Source organism: Manacus vitellinus, unplaced genomic scaffold (genome assembly GCF_001715985.3).
Source record: "Manacus vitellinus isolate BGI_N305 unplaced genomic scaffold, ASM171598v3 scaffold_15_pilon, whole genome shotgun sequence".
Lineage (NCBI taxonomy): Eukaryota > Metazoa > Chordata > Aves > Passeriformes > Pipridae > Manacus > Manacus vitellinus.
Window position 1 is genome coordinate 6,109,165 of NW_021939122.1, and position 23,125 is coordinate 6,132,289.

The 23,125-nt window shown below is 40.0% G+C and overlaps 1 protein-coding gene across 1 annotated transcript; it reads right to left on the bottom strand.

Moving 5' to 3' along the window:
* Positions 1–2,455: 2,455 nt before the first annotated feature.
* On the bottom strand, positions 2,456–18,915 carry RBP3 (retinol binding protein 3). Its single transcript, XM_008929812.4, has 4 exons — positions 15,750–18,915; positions 8,142–8,332; positions 5,210–5,352; positions 2,456–3,331 (listed from the first exon to the last, which is right to left on the bottom strand). The coding sequence occupies exons 1-4, from the start codon at positions 18,792–18,794 to the stop codon at positions 3,003–3,005; spliced, it is 3,708 nt and encodes a 1,235-aa protein (XP_008928060.2). The 5' UTR covers positions 18,795–18,915; the 3' UTR covers positions 2,456–3,002.
* Between the last annotated feature and the right edge of the window lie 4,210 nt (positions 18,916–23,125).

Sequence of the window (23,125 nt, forward strand, 5' to 3'; positions counted from 1 at the left end):
ATTGAGTCATGCTGGAAGCTTATTTCCCCTTATGTCTAGAAGTCTGAAAATTTAAATTGGTGCAGATGAAATCCTGCTGGAAGGAAAGGACTCCACTAGAGCAGGCGGTTTGTGAAGAAATGAAGGGACTTAAGGAATTCATGAAGGGCTGCATTCTATCCCAGTGAAATACTGTGATTTTACAGCAGAGATCTCTGTCTTTTCTACAAGTAGAAATGCTAGGGGAAAAAAAAAGGATTTTGTTTTTAAAACAGGAGGAGACAAGCTGACTGTTTCTTTTCCTGTCTTTGCTAGCAACTGCCTGTTCATTTTGATCAAACCACTGTTTCTCATGACATCTGTTTCTGGATCAGTGAAAAAGGACACAACACAGTGTTGTCAAGCTTAGCTGTGCAGGGTGTTTTTCTGCAGTGGGTAGTGAATTTGCCAATAGGAAACACCACATTAGGATATTTGTTCACTTATCGATCATTGATCCTCAAACTTCTTCCAATGAAGATGTGTTTCTCCATCAAAATGGCACTCAGATACGCCTTTGAAAAATACATATTTACTTGCTTTTTAGGGGGTAATTTTTCACTAATCAGTGCAGTCTGTGGGCTCCCTTTGGTCTACAGAGCACAGTTCAGAAATCACTGGACTAAGGCAACACAGAAAAAAAAAGGAAAAGCTGGCTGTCATTCTTTAGTTAAAGTTCTATGAATGCTAAAAGGAGAAAGATGATACTGCTAGGTGGTCTGATACACCAGCTCCTTTCTTCCTGCCTTTAGAAGGAACATGATTAGGATTAAAATTCAGGAAGTTATTCTAGGTCGGATGGTAAGGAAATGGTGCTATAAACTGTTGAATGCCCGTGTCAGCTCTTGAACTAGATGAGAGAAAAGTGGCAGGTTCAGCATGTTTCCTGTTCTGTTGTGGAAGGGCACTTACCAAATTGCTTGTCCCTCCCTAAAAACCTTCTGTCTAACTTTCTCATTTAAGCCACAAATGATGGATTTTCCATACTAATTTTCACTTGTAGTTTTGTGATACTCAAATCTTTCAATGCAGTGTAATTTTCTACACAATTACTGTCTGTAGTTTTGTGAGGTCTGAGTTCATCGAGATGGGAATAACTATGATGTAGCACTTTGTGAAGACAGGAAAAAATGTTTTTTTTACACACTGACCTTTGTTAAGCCTGGAAGTTTCAATATTAATTAGCCAGTATATGACCTATGAAATAATAAATAATATTTTGTCAAGTAATAAAATTTCTCAAGGTTGCACATTAATCTTCCAGTGAAATCAGTCACTTCAGTGAGCTACCAGCACTATTGATTTGAAATGAACTCACCAGCAAATGCATCTTCATTGTTTGTTTTCCCAACTGGATTCCAATTTCTGGGCATATTTATTATTCATAAGTATGTATCATATTTTTTACAGGAAGAAAGTTTTGCTATTTGTGCCCATATGGTATAACTTTTTGTCCTTGACTGGATGGCTAAAGTCTTTAAGTATTGGGTTTAACAATTAATATTGTTTGTACATGACAGCACAACTGATTAATTTTAGGAAAACAAAGCAGTATATCTGGATCATTTAGACATTAAGAAGGCTTAAAAGACATTAGAAGAAACACATTAGTATTCTTTACTCATTGACTACTCCGGTTTTTTCCATATTAAGAATATTTAATATTCTTCATACATGTATCACTTTACACCAAATTCTGTATGAGTTTTAATTCATTAAAATATTTTCCACAACACTGAGAAGTTCAACAACAAGCTAGTGCATAAAAATCAGAACATGAAAATGAGTCAAAAGAGTCCAGGTTAGTGATCACACTGAGTGTAGCTGGTAAGACAAATAAGTAGTAAAAAAGATGGAAAGTCTACTTGGTTCTTAAAATTATTTTCCTGTAAAAACTGAAAGTCAGATGTTTAACACAATTTATAAAAAAAATGGCAGGAACTTACAAATGAGCAAGCGAACACCAATGTGTAACTACTATAGACTCTAATTGAATTTTGAAGGACCATTTCCCTGACTTAATTACCTTAGAGCTGGCATTCTGTAGAGATGAGAAATTTTGAGATCTAGATTAGAGTTACATGTACTACTAAAGAATTACAAAGAAGATGATCAACTAAGAATTGTAAGAAAGACAAAGAATGTTGTGCATTGCTTAAGCTCACGTCAGTATCTCTGTTACTTGCCCTGGAATACACCATTACTTAAAATGTATGTTGTTAGCAGGGTGCAAAGAATATTTCTCAGCTTTTTTTTCAAATTTTTCCCCCCCTGTCTTTAGGGCAGGACACGTAGCAATCTATTTTTAGGCCTAAGTAAAAACATATGAGACGGTTGATCTGAGCACTGAGTGAAAGAGTCAATGTACTGCCCTTCCCTTGCTCATTCTCCCCTCCCTTTGACAGATACTAAGAGAGAAGCAGGCATGTACCTTTGAAATACCAGGAGTCTGGGCAACCCTGACAGTCTGGGAATGGTTATTTTTGGTACATCTAAATGGAAAAGAGACTTGATTTAGCTCTTGCAGTTTGGAAAACAGTCTTCCAACTACTGTTAATTCTTAAAGACATACAAATAGGAATGTACACAATTTCCAAAGGAGAAGAGGTGCCTTTTCTGCCTTTGAGGTTGTTTGCATGCCATCAGTAGTGACGGCTGGGATTTTTCTAAAGTACCAAAGAAAATCTGTGATTTTTAGCTAAATCTTCAAAACCGGACACACCGACCATTTATGTTTGGCTACAGGAGGGGAATCCAGAAATCCCAGTGAATTATCCAAGTATCTCCACCACGCACAGAAAGAGCTGGGTTCCACAGAACGGGGAAAAATGTCAGCATGTTGAAAAGGAGTCACTTTGAGCTACGTACAGGGACCCAATCACTGACAATGGGGATTGAAATGAAGTTCCCACTTCTTTCTAGGGTTTACATTTGGGAAGATAGCTCTCTTTTCCTAAGAACCAGGGGCATGTTCCTCCACTGGACTATCTAGAGCTGTGTAGGTGAGCACTGAGCATCTCCTTTGCTTTGATGAGTGCTGTTTCAGCTGGTGTTTCTATGTGAGGAGGCACTCCTTTCCCTTCCCAAGAAGTGCTGTCTGCAGAGATGACTGATCTGGAGGTGGGGATGAAGATGTAGAAGTTGGTATTATCTACTTGATATGTCTGTGGGGAATGGCAGTCACCACTGGTTTGTTCCCCAATGATGAGAGCTCTGCCCAGTCTCTTCATTATGTACACAAACTCTTCAGCAGCCCCGGCCGTCACAGCACTAGTGAGGATTATTAGCCCCTTCTGAGAGCCGTACCTCTCCCCTGTCAGATAGGACAAAAAACATCAGAAATGCATCCATTTTCAGAGATTTATTTGTATAAATAGAGCAAAGAGAAGCCAGTGTAGAGGCTTCATTCCCTATATGCTATTAACAAACAACTCAAGAAGTTTGGAAATTTACTTTGCATATATGATACTATTAAAACACTTTAAACACTAGCCCAGCCTCTATACTGTAAAAAAGGCTGTCTCCCTATGTGGTGCTCTTCTGCCATCACTTTCTGGCTATAAGCTCCAGCAGCTGGGAGGCCAGCTCATAGTTACTACTGACAGTAGTAACCATGATAGATACTACTGATAGTAGTAACTGATAGATACCACTCTTCTGTGGCTTTGACTTTTACAGGAGTTCTAGGTCCCATCAGAGTAGTGGAATAGACCAGTGAGGAAAATGACATTTTCCACTCTAACAGCAGGAATACTCAAAGCTCATCCAGAAGCATCTTCAGTTTCACTCTCACCCCTGTCTAGGAACATGGCTCTCATAGAGCTCGGCCTGCAACTATGTATCCATTATTTTATGAAATGATAATTACAGTATTTCCCACAGTTTTTTTATAGTCTGTAAGTAGAAGCTGTTGCATGGCCTTTGTCCCAAACCCTTCAACAAATAGCCCTTTATGATTAGGATCTAAGCCAAGTTATCTCATTTTCTTACATAAACGAGCTGACAGGAACAGGAAGGTTTTTGCACCTTATTTTCAATATATCTGAACATGCTAGATACTTTTTCAGAGTTTAGTTTCTTTGAAAAAGTGGCCGATGTGTTGTGACTGGGACCCAATCACTTGAAAACTACTCTAAACTGGTCTAAAAATGTTCTATAAGTTACAGTATGAGATATAATTCTCATACTAAACTCTAAGAGAGGGGCCGATAGCATGGTAATTAATTTTCATACCATCTTTGGTCCTTTCATTTCACTATAGACATAATAACCATTAGAAGACCCTTTTCACAGTAGATATATATAATACTAGACCAGATCCAGCTCCTTTGAAGTTAATGTGAGTCTGCCTCTTCTCTTTGATGGGAACTGGAATGTGTCCACAGAAATCAAATCCTTAGCACAGCCCACCTCTGACTGCCTGGGAAAATAGATGGACCTTGCAGAGTGTGACAGTTTAACCATTTCAGCATGCTCCAAGCCAGTAACTGCAGACACCATCATGACTTTTTTGCTACTGTCTTATCTTAAAAGGGGAAAAGAATTAAAATCTATATTTAAGGCTTCTTAGCACTGCAGTTTATGGGCACTGCAGAGCTCTGTTTCTGCATGTTGCAACATTTTTCAACTTCTATAAACAGTGAGGCAGGGTGTGTGTGGGGTGTGTGACACATTGCCAAATGCTCCAAACTCACTCAAAAGTGCAAAATTTAGTATTTTTCTTTCTTGCATCCTCTGGACAAACTGGGATATTATGATGTTTTCATCTACTGAAATAGTGGATTACACAGGTAAGTAGTGAGGAGCTACATACAAAACTTTATGTGAGTGTTGGAAGAGACATTACTAGAGGTCTAGGCAACACAGGATTTATTTTTAATTTTGGCAACTTTTAAAAGCAACAAGTCACAACTGCTGTACACAGTATTTGGCTAAACTTCTGGGGACCAGTTTACAAACCTCTGTGCCTAACATACACCTTTCCTAGGAGTGATAAACTTATTTGCAGATGGCATTGAGGGACATGGCTGAAATGCACATTTTTTGGTTTTTTACATTATCTGCACAGCTTGAGCTAATTGTGGCAGGTCCTTTCACCAAATGAGTTTTGGTGTCTAATGGCTCACTTCAAAATACACGAGGATAGACATCTGAAATGAGAAGCTACTCTAAAAAGAAATCATCATTTTACCTTTGAGCTGTGGCTGGGTCCATATTTCCTTTACTGAATCACTGGGTCTGTCATAAACTTTGTCCAAGAGAACTGGGTGTCCTTCATCAAAGAAATATGAGCATAGGATTGCTATGGGTGTAGTGGAGCCTCCAATATTGTACCTTTTCAAAAAATATTAAAGAAGCAATTGAAAATTTGTGGCAGGCAGTAAATCTCCTTTCAGGTATTGTTCCTTAACATCAGTACTGAAAGGGCTTATGGCCACATTTTGACACATTTACATTCATTCTCCCCATCAGCATTTGCACATTTATCAGATAAACAAAATCCTGTCTAAGAGACTTGGACTTCAAAAACAAACACAAAACTTAAAGGTCTATTTTTTTTCTAAATTTAACCTAGAAAAAATCAGAAAGTAAGCAAAGACTCTTAATCTGCAGAGAAACATCAGATTCTTGTTATTCTCCTATGAATAACCTGTGCTGTTCCTGATATAGGCAGCAAGGAGTAAATGTCTAAAACCTAATACATAGAAGTAGATACTAATTAAAGCAATATACGTTTGTGGAACTGTTGTGTTCTTATTTTTTTGCTACACACAATGAAAAAACCTAGTGTTTTAGATCAGGCCATTTTTTTTGTGCCAAAGATTTTGTTAGCTGCTTCATTTAGCACAGTTGTATTTGAAAATTTTGGTTGCAGTTTAATTCCATACCAGTCTCTGAAGATTAAATTCATTGAAAAGTCTGTCCTTGGAGAACCCCTGCTATGAATACACACAATGGACTATCAAATTAGTTTTTGTCTGTGATTTTTCACTAATACTAGAGCACATACAGCACTAGAAATGTTTGAACTTTTCCCACTAATAGGAGGTGGATACAGTGCTTTCCTGTAGGTGATGTTAGGAGTGCCTAGCACAGACATTCCAGCAAAAACCTGCTAGAAAATAAGTTTATTCAGTCCAGTACATAGCTAAGATTTTTCACCTCCAGAGAAGGAACAGACCATCCAGAAGGCCTCTGTTCCAAAGAGTGAAGTTACATCTCTATTCTGCAGCATTTGGGAGCTGTGTAGTGCTGTCCTGCCAGGAGGTCCTGCTGCTGCTGCACAGCCAACGAGACAGCTCGGCACAGCAGAGTCTGGTTTCCCACAGCTGCTGGAGTTACTGGCAGGCACAGCAATGCTGGAATGTCCTTCCTGAGACTCTCTTGCACACAGTGAAACTGCAGGAGCTTTAGTTAGTTATAATACCTGAGCAGTTGCTAGAATTTTAGCTTAACTTTTGGGTGCAAGTACTCCTTCTTACAGACTTCTTGTGTGACAATAGGGAAGCTGTTCAGTTTATCAGTGTCTCTTGTCAAGGCTGTGAGGGTTAAAAATAGGAAGTTCATGAGTGGCACAGCTGTTCCATGAAGAGGAACTATTAAGGTGAGAGACATTATTCATTATGGTTAATCCCATGCAAAATCAAAATTCTCAAAATATGAAGTTCATGATTGGCCCAGCTGTTCCAGGGAGGCAAACTTGTAAAATGAGAAACATTATTCATTCCAGTTAATCCCATGCAAAATTTAAATCATCAGCCTTGCCTTAAAATGATAAGATTGGTTTAGGGAGAATTTCAAAAGGTATTTGGGATTCTCTTTTATATGCCTTCAGAGACTGGATCTTTTGTGTGCACTCAAAGGACTGGAAATACATTAAATATAAAAAAATCCCAAACAAACCAAAGCAACCCAAGAAAAGAGCTATAATGATGCATTTTGGTACCTGAGAGGATTTCATCTTTGCTGTTTTATTGCCCCCAGCCCTGAAATTTTTAGCATAGGAGAAAACTGGGGAAAGAAAGAGGAAATTCTGAGTCATGTCTTGAGTCTGTTGGAAGATGGTGGTGCCTTTGGTGAATTCAAATTCAGTCGTGGGTGTGTTGTGTTTGTTGCTGCCTTGCCTCCTCTGTGCTCACATAGTGAGATCTCTCTCTCTGTGCTCTCATCACTGTGCTTATCTTTTCCTGTCTATTCTGTAAATCCCACAAGAGTATTAAGATTATCAAATATTAAGAGCCCCATGATGACAATGGAAACAAGTGGTTCTGCCATTAAAACCAAGTTCTTACAAAGGCCTTCTTTTCTTTTGTTGATGTTTGTAATATTCTGGACTCGCAGACATTATCTCTGGACCAAAAAAAGGGCATTACTTACCTAAATATTGTATGGGAAACATATATTTTTGATATTAATCTCATTTGATAGCTGGCAACAAATGGATGCCATCTTCTGGCTTGTAAGATTTGGAGCATTGTTGATACACTGGAGTGTCCAACAGAATCCTAAGATGAGAGCAGGCCTGTGATGCTGCAGCTTGGTGCAGCAGGGTCTAGGAGTGCTACAGCACCTCTAAGCCACCTTTGTGCTCTGTGTACAAGGGCCATTTTGTACAGAGCTGATTGCCCAGGATTACTTAGCACTGCAGATAAGGCAAAATAGATGTTGTAACACAGCACATGGCCTGCCTTTTTAACTGTTGAATCACTTGACCACTGCATGAAGTAAAATATTTATTTAAGCCATATATATATATATATTTTATATATATATATATATATATATAATATATATATATATAAAAATATATATAAAATACAGGACACATACACAATTAGATTAGAAAGAAATTAGAGACATAAAACACATGTGACACCCAGGATTGCATTCTACAACCTATTCCCTGGGTTTGGCTATTTAGTTCTAAGCATCTCAAGTGATGGCACAATTTATCTTTAGAATACTTCCAGACTGTTATTGTTTTCCTTGGCTGTTTTCCTTTTCTCATTTAATCCCAGCAATGTTAGCCTGTGAACAGGACAGTAAGCCATGTAAAGCTAATTCGCTGTTACAAATAAAATGCTGTTTTGAAAGAGCTTTGGTTATTTGCCATTCAAAGTTACCTCATGTCTATGATTAATGCATCTGTGTGAACAATTTTCTTCCAAACATGCTCTATCAGTAGGTCGGACACCTGGGTTAGAAGTTCAGTGTCTCCAAACATATCGAATCTCACATAGCCGATGTTGTTTTCAAATACGTTCGTGTGGAAGGAAACTTTAATCAGATCTTCAAATACTTCTGGAGAAGGGATCTGAAAGAGTTTGGAAAAACAAAACAAATCATTTGCTGGCACTGATAGCTTGGCACAAAATATAAAAAGAATGATGTGGGTCAAGTTTAATCCAGGTGGGACATCTGTGAGGAATGTGACCAAGTTTGAAAAACATAATAAATTATATAATATTTTTTCATAATAAACATAGGTTAGCATTGGCTGATGTATTTTTGTGCACCAATAACATGCCCAGAATCTGGATCAGGCACCTAGATGCCAGGGCTCAGTGTATTTTTCAAAAATACAGGAGTTTTCTTGGACTGGATAGGCTGAGAAGGCTACAAGAACAATCTTGCTAAGATTCAAAAGATTCAGACCAAACAAGCTTTCAGTATAAGCCACTGTCCCAGGCCTGCCACTGAAGCCCACTTAACTTTATGAGTTCTTTCTAAACTCGTCACCTGGGACTTTTATAATCTTGATTAGCCTCATCTGATAAACAGCTGCTGGCTGAAGATGAGGTTGGCCCCAGCCCCTCATAATGACCCAGTTCCTGTGACAGTGAGGAACCTGATGTGTTGGGCATGTGCTGGGATACTCGTGAAGTAGACGTGCTAAATCTCTTATATGGTGGCCATGTGCCTGGAGTCTCACGTGTTAGGCCGTGACTGATTTCATTTTGTTTAGCTTGTGCTAAACAAAACGTCTGCTTTAAACAGCAGACACCTTTTTAGTACCAATGTGTAGCCAAATAATAGTTATCCTAGTAACCTCTATATGCACTGAGACATAACTATTGCCAAACTTCTGTTTTGCATGCAGTATCTGAAAATGGAATTGTCTCCTTCAGCTTAAGGAGATAAGACTTTAGGATACATATGACTTATGTGACCTTCATTCAACCATTTTGCCTTTTCTCCTCAGGGTTGCCATGAAAATGATTTTATACCTTCTTTTAAATCCATTGCCCTTTCCTATAGCTCAGCCCCAGACAATCCATACTTTTACACTCAGAAGGAAAAGGAGTCAGAAGTGAGCCATGTGCTAAAAGGTGCTCTTCCAGCCTGTGATATGCCACAGAATGTGGAAGGCATTTGGGCTTTCTATGACTGTAGAGGAGTTGGGTAATCTCCTGCCCTCCATATAGTGCTCTGGCCTGCAGTTGTGCTCCTGCCAAAAGCAGGTCTGCCACAGCAGAAGGAGGTTTTTCCAAAGTGTGTGAATGCACCTGTATTTGAAACAGTGCAAGACTTTACCTAGGAGGAAATTACCCACCATATTACACTTCATCACTCAGTCCCTTCTGTATGCCAGAATTTCCAAAATATCAATCATTAATTTAAAAGCCCTGTTGGCTAGTAGTTGTTGATCTGATGGTAAGAGCAAACTCCTTTCTGTACTCTTCTTTCTTGCTATACCTTGTGAAAATAACCATTGTATCTGGACTGTAAACATATTAGTCCAGCACCACTGAGTTTGTCATTTCCAATCCACTTCCCAGTGACAGCAACGCTACGTGACCTCCCCACTGTACTTTGATTAATAAATCACAGTTTTGAAAAATATATCCAGCATGCATTGATTGTTCTGACAGAGCTTCTATCTAGTTCAGCGATACTGGTGCCCCCAGGAGGAAAAAAATCATCACTCGTGGGTAAAATCTACAAATAAAATTGATGTGTTACTCTCAGCCACTTCCTAATGATATTTTAACTGAACCCACGGTCGTCTTATCTCTGTCTCCAATAATTGCTAGATGCATACCCATAAACATGTTGATTAAGAATAACCTCTCTGTCCGGTAAACTTTTTCTCTACTTGTTCTTTTATTGCAGTGTGTCACATCTTTGTTCACTGAGAACTTCAGCACTGCTAACTCTTGAAAATTCATTACAGATTTCGAAGTGGGCAGGTTGCTCTTAAAGTCTCAGGTCTCGTGGGGTTAAATGAATGTGCAAGGATCTAAATGAAAGCTCTTCATCTTCATGGCTGCATGAAAATGTATGAAAATATATCTATTCTAAAGGCTATAAGACTGAAAAGCACTTAGAATGTAATTTTGGGGTGCCAGGGAAAGCCTCTAAATTTTTTAGCAAAAGAGGTGAGGAGGCTGGAATTGCCATTATAGAGTAATTGTCCTGGAAAACTGCAGGTTCATGACACTGGTACGTGGCCCGTGTGCTGCTGGTACCTAAGGAGATAAGTCTAGCTTACCACAGGAGCAACCACACGCTCTTCTTGGGAAGGAAAGGCTCTGTTTGTCCTTGATTAACAAGGACAAGCTGGGACAGGATGCAGCTGAAAGTAAGATCCTGCTGCTCAGTCAGACAGTGTTTACATACAAATAACTTGATGTTACATATAAACCCTCAGGTGCACACTGTAAACTAAAGGACCTCCAAGCTAACTCCACTTTAACCCAAGGAAAAATGTTTTTTCATTAACTATATAGGGTCTCTAGTCCTATTCTGCAGACTCCCTTCCACAGGTGAGAGGCTTTACTGGAATACATGATATGACAAAACATAGGATCCAGAATGCTGCCCTTGGACTTGTGCATGGAGTTGCATCCCTAGTTCTGTGACTGACACATATCCCAACAATTGGCAAACTACTTTTCCAGCTATGCCTCTCTTTCCTCTTTTCTATTTAGATGGAAACTGTATTTTCATAGCTATTTTTGTGCTGACAATTGTAAGGTAACTGATTTCCATTAAGGTTGCTAGTGCTGTCAACTGCTAGATGTTTAAATATTATCAGCCAACACCCTTGTGCCATTGCTAATACTGAGATTAGTTTAAGAACCATGAGATCGTGGGGGCTGAGTGGCAGGGTTGTGCCTTTCTTAGGATAACATTTGGGTTCCTTGTGTACCCTCACAGGCTGGAATGGAACCATCCCTCCTAGTAGGGTTCCCAGCTCAAGGACTGAGCAAGAAGAGATATATCCCTGACAGCTGATTCTCAATTGCTCTTAAAAACACCCCTATTACTGGGAGATTTCCAGGCAATCCAGTCTAGTACGTCACTAGCCTTACTATTACAAAGATGTTTTTAAGATCTAGTGTAAACAGTCTAAGTTCACTACTTCATACAGTTTAAATTCAATACTTCTTGGCCTATGTACTATGGACAAGGGAACAGATTATTCTGTTCATATTTAAAACAGCCTCTTACGTATCTGAAGACTGTTTTCATGTCTCCTCTCGGTTTTCTTCTCTCTGGAATAAACAACTCAAATATTTTAAACTTTCTCAAGATTGCTTTTATTCAGTCTTCTCTTTATCCCTGTTCCTCTTTTCTGGTATCTCCCTATTTGAGCCACATCTTTCCAGAAAACCATTGCCCAAGACTGTGCTTATTATATTCTAGATGAATTTTCTCTAGAGCTAAATGTAGCAGAAGACTTCATGTCTTACTGGTTATATTCTTCCTTTTTCATTCCAGTTTGATGTTTATTATTTTCTACAAAAACTTGATGCTCTTGACTTGTGCTCAGCTTATGAACTCTGAAGATCCATATACATTTTTACAGGACTCCCTCTAAACAAGCTGTTTTCCTCCCAGAATTGTGGAGTCAATTACTATAACCCTAGAAACTGTGTAATAACCCTGTAAGTGTTCGTATTTAACCTAATTCTTCTTTTCAGAGATCATTTCTCCATTTTTTCCCCAGAACTGTAGCTTTGAATTCTAATCCTGCCCTCCACTGCACCAAGACAGCTAGGACGAGTGGGTTATTGCAAGCAAAAACTGATACCCTCTGGAATGGTGCTCTGCAAAAGGATTAAAAGGAGTTATTTAAGGCTATCAGTCCCCCTTGAGGGAGCGCAGGGCAGAGTGAGAAGCTGCACTTTCAGCCCACAAAGGGCGGCGCTGCACAGCAGTGTGTAAGCCTGTTCTGACAATACATGGCTTGTAACACACTCATTGCAAGTGAGTGAGCAGTTATTTTCCTGTCAATGCCCTCAAAGATTACATTTGAAAGCAAAACTTTAAAACGCAATTCACGGTTAAATTTTGATTTTCATGCAAAATCCATTGAAAATCCTTAAAGCGAATGGCCAAATCTACTGTAATGGCAATGGAGAAAAGGGAGCACAAGCAGATCTCTGTGGTGGGATTGTAGCTGCAGCCGTAGCTGCATTGACACTGAGTATCAGGATCAGAAGACAAAAGGTACCAGAAAAAGAACAAAGTGAATGACAAAGTGTCATATGCTTTTCTGCACCAAATACAGAAAGCAAGCAAGAATTGCAAAAGGTGAAGAGTCAGTGAGAATTAGCCTGAGACACTTTTCTGGCTTGCATAAACTTGCATAGTTCCACTGACTTTACTGTGGTTATGTTGATATAAATCAGTGTCATATGGGCCTACAACATTTTTTTTTCCCACCTGTCAGCAATAGATGTAGCAATATAATTATCTATCTTGACACTTCGAGGCTGAGGATTTTGATTTCACTCATTAATGAAGAGACATAAGCAAACTGCACTCCTTTCTGGTGAAACATCTGTAATTATTGCTTCCTTCGTCAACTACAATATTCTGCTATAGATACATATTATTTATCTGGGAAAAAGAGGGCTTCAAATGCAGAAATGATTTATCTTCATAAAGAATTCTTTTTTTACCTTTACTCTGATCATCATTTTCAGCTGCTTATCTAAAACATTAATATGTAAATTCTATTAGATGTAAACACTGCACTAAAAGTATTTGAGCATTATGAAGGGGCCAAAAGTCACTCAGGGAGACTTGTCACTTAAAACTGACATAATGCATTTGCCAAAATCAGGCAGCAATTATTCCATAGATAGACAGTCATGAACAGAAATGTTTCAGTATGGAAAGGAAGGTATGACTGGAGGGGGGGAGAGTGAGAAAAACAGGAGAATAAGAAGTAGGATAAGAATTGAACTGCATGTCAGCAAGTTTACAGAGCTCTGTCTTAAAAGCAAAATGTTATTTTCTTAACCACAAACGCTATATACAAAATTTGCTTCTAGGAAACCTGACTTTGGAAATTGGCATTTATGCAGCTGACAGCTCTGGCTAACATTGACCTTGCTGCTGCATAGAGGAGACATATTCACTACCCTGTATCATGCTTCAGCAGCTATTCTAGTGCAGCAGATGCAAAGGTCTACACGCATTTCACTTGTCTGTCTCCTATGTCCCAACCCATCCTTCCCGCAGTTATTCATCATCACTTTCAGTTAATTGTGTTGGATCTGCTTCACTGTCAAGGTCATTAACAGTAACATCCCACTGTCAAGGAGAGGGTGGTTTGGAAGGTAGGTAGCACAAGAGAGAAACTGACTCTTAGGTTTTTGAGGAATCAATCTGATACAGATTAAGAAAGCCACTATGAGGGTGCATAGGACTGCCAAATTTTTATTTTTTTTTAATTAAAAAATTTAATTAGTGCCACCATGTAAACTTCACTGTAATCTAAAGACATTTGCTCTCTGAGGTATCCCTGAAATGCTCCATAGAAAGCATCCATCTTAGCTCTACAAAGCAAAACAAGAGATTAAGGTACTCCTGCTGTACAAGGCTCTTTCTTTTACCTCCATCTCAAGGAAAATCCTTTACTTCAATGACTTTAATGTCTTTGTACACATCTTAACACTGCTCTCTTGTCTCTCTGCCTCTCAATTTCCTCCAGCACTGTGAGGGAATACTTATGCATCTGGAAACTATAAGAGACATATGATTTTATACATTATTTTGGCTTGAAGAAATCTCACATTTGTCCTGATTTTCATCCACGCTGATGTGATTTCCTTTTTATGGATGTATCCCTCTTCCAATAATTTTTCTTGACAAAGAACAATGGTAAAGAAAGGCATTAAATAGTACAATGACATTTCTTCACTAGCTCTATCAGGATGAGAATTTCACATCATGTGATAAATAATATATTTGTCCTCTACATCTTGTTCTCAACGTTCAAGCTCTGAATAAAGTAAGTAAGATCTGAACAAGTAAAAACAGCCAACAATATTCATTAACAGCCTTCACTGTGAAAACAGTGACTAATTTGAAAGATGAGCCAATGTTGTGGAATGGGAAGAAATTATGATGTATCACTGCTGATGCATCAATAATAATTTAGCAGGGAGTTCTGTCAAAAACTTCGAAACATCTTTAGAGTGAAGTTTTCTATACCCAAGCAAGTTAGCAAAGAAAGAGAATGATGGAATGGAAAAATCCTTTAATTAATTATTTCCATTTAAGCTTAAAGGCAAGAATGAGCCAGCATCTCTTGGGTAACAAACCTGAAAAGAGTGCCCTCCCCTCTCAATGCTTAGACTTTGTCCTTGACCTTAGTGTTTGTGATAATACCACAAGGGTCATGGCCACTTTAAATCACACATGCCAAAAACTTCAGAGGGTGGACGTCCACAGATTTTCTCCCCCAGGAAACACTTAATAGTTACCTAACACTTGGTCTACTCAGGTTCATTGCAAAGGCAAATGCATTCTCTTCAAAAAGTAATTTTATGAGTCCCTGGAGAACATACATCTCTGGTAGCAATTCTAGCACAGTAGCCAGAAAGGAGCTAACTCCATCCAAGAAAGGGATCAGGTTATCCTAACCCTCTATTTAATTTGAAGATGGAATTTTAACAAGTGCTCCTGGGAGCTCCCTTCAGCACAACAATGAACAAGAAAGATTGCCAAGGCAGACCAATGTATAAACACTCAGGCTCAGAACAAAGCATGGACTGTTACGCAAACCACACAGCAAGGGCAAAAGTAGATTATTAAAAATCAATTTTTCCCTGAGGTCACCTAACTTCCACCCAGATACTTTTTCCAAAGTATTTCTAGGTCACTGGAAAACTGTCTGTCACTGAGCATGAGATACAATCAGAACAACTTTCCACTGTCACTACCAAAGGAGTTGCTAATTGTTCTGGTATAGTTTGATATCAGCTACTACAGTTTTATATAGAAAAATCTGTCAGAGAGTATGTGGCTACATGTTTAGTCTGTGTATGCATTTACTCTGGTCCAACCAAATTCCCCTTAAATTACAACCTGGGTTTGTAACTGGTGGATTTCTGCATTCATTTATTACAGCTTGAAAAGCTGTAGCACTGAAAGAGCAGGGATCACAGAGACAATGAGATATCTTCCCTCTTACTGTGAAATCCTGTATATTTGCTTGTGGCACACAGCAGTTGAAAGAGATTCACAGCCTGAAGGTTGTTCCCAAAATGCATGCATCCAGAACTATCATCTACTATCACAAGCTACTACCCTGACTTGCCTTAGTGTCAGAGACAGCTCAGCATACGAAACCTACTCAGCTGTTGGCTTTTCCTCTGGATACAGGTAAATCCTGGTGGGTTTATGATATGGGATAGAAACAAGACAGAGTATCTGTCTCAGTGCTCCCATTCTAAGTGGCATCCCTATACTTGGGTACAAGAAAACTGTACCTGTTTTGGCATGATTCCGGGGATGCTGTCCTTAGCATGTTCAGGAATGTAAAGCAATTTCAGGTGTTCATCATCAGAAAGAGCTTGTAAGATGGTAGTCACCTTCCTGGCCAGCTCTTCTTCTGTATTAATCCTTTTATAATTGTGTTTGTTGATGTTCTTGGTGAGGTTAGATGCTATAACAGTCCCAATGTCCAGAAAGGCATAATTATCTGCCACAAGCTTGCCTACAGTTTGCAGTGTCTGTGGCACCTGGGCACGGAGGTTGGCAATGTGCTGAGCTACAGCCATGGCTTCGCTGGCCTGGATGGTGATGTGTGGCTCCACCCCAGAGACACTCCATACTTTACCAGTGACTGGGCTGAGCACCACTTGGCTTGGAATAGAGGCATACAGGGAACTGTTACCAACACGATAAATGCCCACTGAGAGAGATCCACCGACTGTGGGCTCACCAATAACTGTGGCCCGGTGCAGGTCCTTCATAGAGCGAGTGAAAGCTTCAGCTGCTGAGCCACTCATATGGCTTGTTAGGATGTAGATGTCCTTGAGGGAGCCATATCTCTTGCCAGTGAGTTGGGGGAGAGTCCACACCTCTGTGCTGCGGGAGGTGCTGCGATCAAAGATAGTGTAGAGGTGTTGCCGAGGCTCGGGCTCAAAGAAGTAGGAACAAAGTATTGGGATAGCAGTGGAGTAGCCCCCTGTGTTGTACCTCATGTCAATAATCATGGCATCTGTGTCCACTAACTTGTTCCATACCATCTGCAACAGCTGGGGCCCAATGGCCTTCACTGTTTCTGCCTCAGCCATCATATCAAAGCGAAGGTAACCCAGGTTTCCTGGCAATACCTCAATTTTGAAGAGTGCCTCAATGATGTAGCTCAGCTCTTCAGGGCTGGGAATCACGTTGGGAAGCTGTTCTTCCGGTGTTGGTTCCACATGGCTGTGGAAGACGTGAAGCCGATGGTCCCCAGAGGCCTCCTGCAAGTCACTGGTAAGCTGGGAAGCCAAAGTCTCAGGGTCTATTGCTGACCGATAACCTCCTTGGGCCCGTTTGGCGTTGAGCATAGCACTGGCCTTACCAGCCACTTCTGGGATGGCATAGTGAGCCTCTAGGAGTTGCCCGGTACCCTCCAAAAGTACTCCCATGTTCTTGTGGAAGGCTAGCACTTCTCCAGCCTTCTCCAGTGCATCCTCAGCCAACACTATGGCATCAGGAACAACTCCTCCACCCATCCAGCTTTCCCCATGGTTGTCAATGAAGGTGATAACAGGAACTGTGATAGTTAGGCCACGGGTTATTCCCAGCTCAGGCTGCAGCAGAGGGAAGGTACGGGTGTGCAAGAGGCTTCCTGCCGTGATCTCACCAATCAGTGTGGCACGGCCCAGGGACTGCATGAGGTAAGCAAACTCCTCAGCAGCTGTGGCAGTGTGGTGGCTGGTGAGCAGGTAGATGCCACGCTGAGCTCCATAGGATTGACCCAGCAGTTCTGCCTGGCTGTTGTGCTCCTGTGTGTGGTTGGTGCATCTGTGATAGGTTGTGAAGAGATGGACAGGACCAGCAGCAGGGTCTTGGAAATAGGAGAGTAGCACAGGCACAGCAGAGGAGGACGGGCCTCCAGGGTTGTAACGTAGATCTATGATCAAGTTCTCTGTATTTTGAAGGGGCTCCCACACTTTGTGGACAATGTAAGGTCCCAGCTTAGCAAGCACAGAGGCATCTGCAAACTCATCAAAGCGCATGTAGCCAACATTGCCTGGCAACACTGACACCTTGAAGACAGTATCCACCAAGGCATGCAGCAGTTGCTCATTGTCAGGTAAGTTGGCTGCCATTGCAATTGGCTGCTCAGCTGGGGGAGCAGCAGTTTCACCTGGCATCATGACTCGGACTAATAGGCGGGGGTCTTCAGATAAGGTTTGCAACTCACTGTTGAGTTTGGTGGCCAGGTCCTCTGATGACTGCACTGAAGAGAAGTCAGAGGTGATGAGGTGCCGCACCAGCGGTGGCACTCGCTCCACTAAGCTGTAATAGTCCTTTAATATGTTTGTGAGGTGGCTTAGGGTGCCAGGCACTGCTCTGCGCACTGCCAGGATGTCCAAGGATTTCTGCAAGGCTTGCTCTGCTTCAGTAGCCACGCATGGCATCACCCCACTCACCTCCCAGCTCTGTCCACCCCCACTCAAAGGGCTCACAGATCGTGACACGGGAACCATCATATAGAAATTGGAGGGACCAATACGCAGCTTCTGGATGTCCAGTGAGCCCCCAGCTGTCTTCTCTCCAACAGTTATAGCCCTATTCATGTGCTTGAGGATGTAAGCCACATCTTCAGCCACTCCTGTGGTGTGGTGGCTGATCAAAACAATGACATCCTTGTCTTTGCCGTACCTCTCTCCCAACACCTTTGGCAGTGTCCATATCTCTGTGGTGGTGTTGGAGGGCCGATTGTATACAGTCTCAACATGCAGCACCTTGTCTTCATGCAAGTACGAGATTACGAAGGGGAGGCCAGAAATCTGTCCCCCAGTGCTGTGACGAAGATCTATCACCAGGGCAGAGGTGTCTATCAGTGTCTTCCACACCTTGTCCACCAGGTAAGGTCCAACTTTCTGCACAACTTCCTGTCCTATGATATAATCAATCCTCAGGTAGCCAACATTGCCATCCAGCTTGTCGTACATGATCACATGCTCAATAAGATTCAGAAGTTGTTCACGAGTAGGCGAAACCTCAGCTTCTTGTTTGGGAGCTGCATGTGGTAATGGCTCATAGGAAATCACCAGTCTTGGGTCATTCAGAGCACCCTGCACTCCAGCTGTCAAGACACTGGCCAGCAATTTTGGATCTGAGATGTCCAGGATCTCCCCGCTTTTGATTGCTTGTTCAATGGCTTCTTTCATTCCCACTAGGTTTTCAGGATAGCAGTAATTGTCCAGAAGAACTTTAGCCATGTCCAGCACTAGAGTTGGCTGAAAGATTTCCTCAGCAGGTATGCTGCACATGATCAGTGCTGAAAACAGCAAGAAATGTGTCCTGGTCATTTTGTCTTTGTATAGAATAGAAAAAAAGTCAGAAGCTCTTATTGATCAAGATGAACATAGCTCTGCAATGACTCTCTGTGAATCACACCGAAACCCTTGTGTTGAATCCAGGTGCACTGAACAGATCTTTTAACTGCATTAAACCTTTAATCTCATTAAAATGGAGTACATCATCCAAAGTGCACCAATAGACGGAGTTCAGCTCCTTACTACTTCACAGACCTCTTATGAAACAGTAATAAACTTCAATCATTAAGGAAGATCTTTCTAGCAGTTAATTGTTTCCAAAAGGTAATGCATTGCCTGTTACAAACTGGTCCTGGCTTATCCTGCAAGTGAATTGCTTAAATGCAAAACTAATTTTAACCACAGTTAGAACAACAATCTAACATTTTACCTTTATTTATGAAAAGCTTATATCAAGACATTTTTCAGTGACTTAGTTGTATCAATATTTAATATCTTTTTCAAAATTGTTGATAATACATTGTCTTTGGTGTTTTGCTGCCTGAGATGCAAAGGACTGTTCTTACATTCTCTGACTAAGGGCTCCAAACAAGGAACTCCAGACATTTAGCACAGCTCATAAAATCCAAGGTAATGACAGCCTGTTAATTTCTGTGCTGAGAATTGCCAACATTTTAAACAGGACTTTGAAACACATTTGCCTCAACATAATACAGCTAAATCTGAGGTGACTTTAATCTTCACAATTTGCACTCAATTAGGATTTACTTGTAATACTGTTGGGTAACATATGGTCATGTCTGATGACAGCTCCCAGCCAATAGACTTTAGGCTCAACATACCAAAATAGAATGTGGGGGGGTTGTTTGCTTCTGCTCACAATGTATTTGAGACCCTATTGTATTAAGAGTTTGAAAGAGGATCAGAATATGGGGGATGTGGCTGCAGGCTGTACTCATCCTGAACTTCAGCATGACATGCCAAAGACATGCAAGAACAGATTCCTGGCTTTAAGTCTGAAATGAGTTGCTACCCCAGCCATTCTGTTTGCTGGAGGTAGTGACAATAATAGGCTCGGGAATCTGGGAAAAGCACATTTTGTACTGCTGTCAAAATGTTGTTACATGTGGAGGGAAGAGTCTAAAGATGGTCTAACCCTGGCTAGGTGCACTCTGTTGCTGTCACATGTGTCTTGAATGAAGCCTGACACTCATGAACAAAGTTTAGCGCAATCCTCTTTCTGGGTCATTCAGTTGTAATAATGAGGGAGTTCTGTGAAGTTTCCTTGTTTAATGTGTCTATATAGGAATAGTCTCATGTTTACATGCAGGTGCTATTTCATCCCATGGTTGATTTGAATCTGTGTGTATGTAAATGTACGAATGTAAATCCATCAAAGAGAGCAATTAAATTGTTCTAAGAGTCCATTAGAGAAAGGACTGCTCTATGGCAAACAATATAAAACTTGATGTTGCAATCCCAGTTATCTCTGTCAACCAGTTTGTGCTATCATCTGTAAAAATCTCTAGTTTAAAAAACCTTGCCACTTCCCTTGTCAAAGGAGAGGCCTAGGGTATAGTTTAAACTGTTGCTGATAATGTATAAATAAGTCATTAAGCTCCAAGTATGCCACAGCAACATTCCCTGTGCCTCACTGGTAAAGAAGCAGTGAGATTCATGTCTGTTGTATCCTCTTAATTTTAGAGGGTATCTATATTGTACAATGTGTGACATCCATTACAGTCTGAATTCCAGGGCATTATCACCAGTTTGAATTGCTCTTCTTGCTTTCTTCAGGCAAAGAATAACCAGCACTACAGGGTAAAGGTAGCTGGACAAAAACTCTCCAGCATAACCACATTGTGTCCAGAAACTGCCTTTTGAGCTACAGATTTATTGCCAAAGCTGCATTAACTCCTGCGTGACTGATAAGTGGACAGGGCCCCAGGCAAATTGATTTCTGATGCTTTTCTAACCCGTGGCTCCTCTGTTTGTCTAGCTTGGAAAGTTTTTGGGGCAAGGGGTCTCTTTTGCTATGTTAATGTCTACCACATATCCTACCTTTACTTCCAACCTCTGATAGTGTCTCTAAATGCTATTACCACAGGAATAATGGCACACACTGTAGTGTACATTAAGATAATCAATTAAATAAAAAAGATCTTGTATTTAATAAATACTCAACTGAATTCTTAAGCACCTGGTGCTCTGCACACTGACCAAAGCAGGAGAAAATAAAACCATTTTGAAGTAAATACATTATGAGCTGTGATTGTGTAACTAATGCATATCAGCAAGAGGGGGGTGGTACCTATATAATCATAATTCTGACATTTGCCACTTTGGAATGCTTAACATTTTAATATTACTTGCAATTTTTTGTGTGTTCCAACCCCTTTCAATTAATTTGGAGGTGAAGATATAGATTAACTAATTTTGTTATGATAGAAACAAAGAAAAACAGTAAGGAAAACACATGTAGGATCTAAACCAATGAAATAAAAATGTATATTTCGCCTGCTGGGCTGGGGTATTGGGTTGTCTGATGGGTCCCCTTCTTTGTTTCTTATTTCTCTCTTCCTTTTACTCCTGCTGGGTGCTGGAGGAGGGCATGCCCAGAAGCCAAGAAACAGGATTACAAAGTGGACCCATTGTGACAGGAATTGGGAAAAAAAGTACAATAATCCATATCCCTAAGAGCATGTCAGGATGGATTTCTATTTATGTCTGTCTGTACAGTAGCTTTAAGCAGGCAGCTTTCTGTCCCAGAAAAAAGAATGACATTGCATGTTCATGGACTATAGTACTTTCCTTTTCAATCCTCCAGTACACAGTAAATAATGGACCCATATTTATATGAAGCTATTTAGCAAATACAGGATAATGGTGGAAATAAGGTTAAATTATTTACCATAAAAATTAGAGAAATTAATATTTTCTAGATTTCTTGGAAGCAATTTAATTTTGCTGTTTAAATCACAGCAAATCTGAAAAAAAAATCCTTATTTTTTTAAAGTGCCTTCTTTTTCACTGTATTCTCTGCCACTTTTTGATTTTAGAATAGAATTTAATGTAACTTGAAAAAACAAAGCATTACTCAAATTACCTCACTTTTAGCTTGCTGTGCAAAGAGATGAATAGGGTGTGAATAGGGTGCGAATAGGGTGTTACAGATGTTATGTATAAGGTGTTAACAGTCACCTCATCTTACTCTGAATGTAACAGAGACGAATTGCCATGAAGATCATAGTCAGAAAGGAGACAGGAACAGACAGCAACTGAGCATTTCTAATCAGGGTATGTGCCAAATAATTACTTTCCATATTTAAATGGGACCTATATATCCACTGCTAAACTTTTTATATGACAATTATTTCCTAGCATTTAGGGAAGCATTTCCACAGATTCACAATGTTCTTCTCCAGTGAGGCCTTATCTAGAGGTTAAAATCACAAAACAGCACTTTCCTGTCTGTGTTTGTTGTAAAATCATAAGAAAAAAGAAACTTTTCTCTATTTTTCTGACATTTATCTGGCATTTATCTGGCATTTTATCACAGTCTAAAGATTTTCATATCAGAAGGGCTAGAAACTATAGCTGAGGTTTTTATGAGGCAAAGATTTTAAGAAATATATGCAGGATTGTGATAGACATGACAGCACTACATAGCTCAGTTTATTCCTCAAGTTCAGATATATAATTCGTCCTCATGTGCTTTATCACTATCACATAGAAAAAACCGCCCAGCTTCACAATGTAAATGTAAAATAAATTATTTTCCCAACGCGCGCAACTTAAAATGCTAGGACAATGGAAAAAAGTATTTCTCCACACTGGATCTATTCAGTGATCTATTTCTCTTGGTTCGAATTCAATATGACATGTAACATTCACTGCTACGTTGGTAATTCTTTATAGATGGTGTTAGAAGGTAATAATCCTTTCTTGTGTGGTGTGAATTTTTTAAGCTTTGGAGAATGAGCTATTTACTTAATTGTTTTGAGACACACATAGCTTAAATTTTTATCAAACACGTTGTTTAATGCAAGTCTGTTCATTGAATTCTGAGTACCCAGATCCAAAATGTAACTCTACCATCAGTTCTAACTTCTAATATAACCCGAGCCAAATTCTTATTTTGATTTTATTTTTGAGCAGAACTAAATAGCTTAGGCCCAGGTTTAGCTTTTATAACTCATAAAACTTTATGATCCTTTAAAATCTGTCCACAAGTATTTCATTTTCTGACTTCCTGTGAGTATGAACTTCCCATATATTCTGAAAAGAAGTTTTTTTTTATCTGTCCCAGTCTAGTCTGCATGCACAGCCTGTGTCACACAGACCACGTGCTAAAAATATGCCAT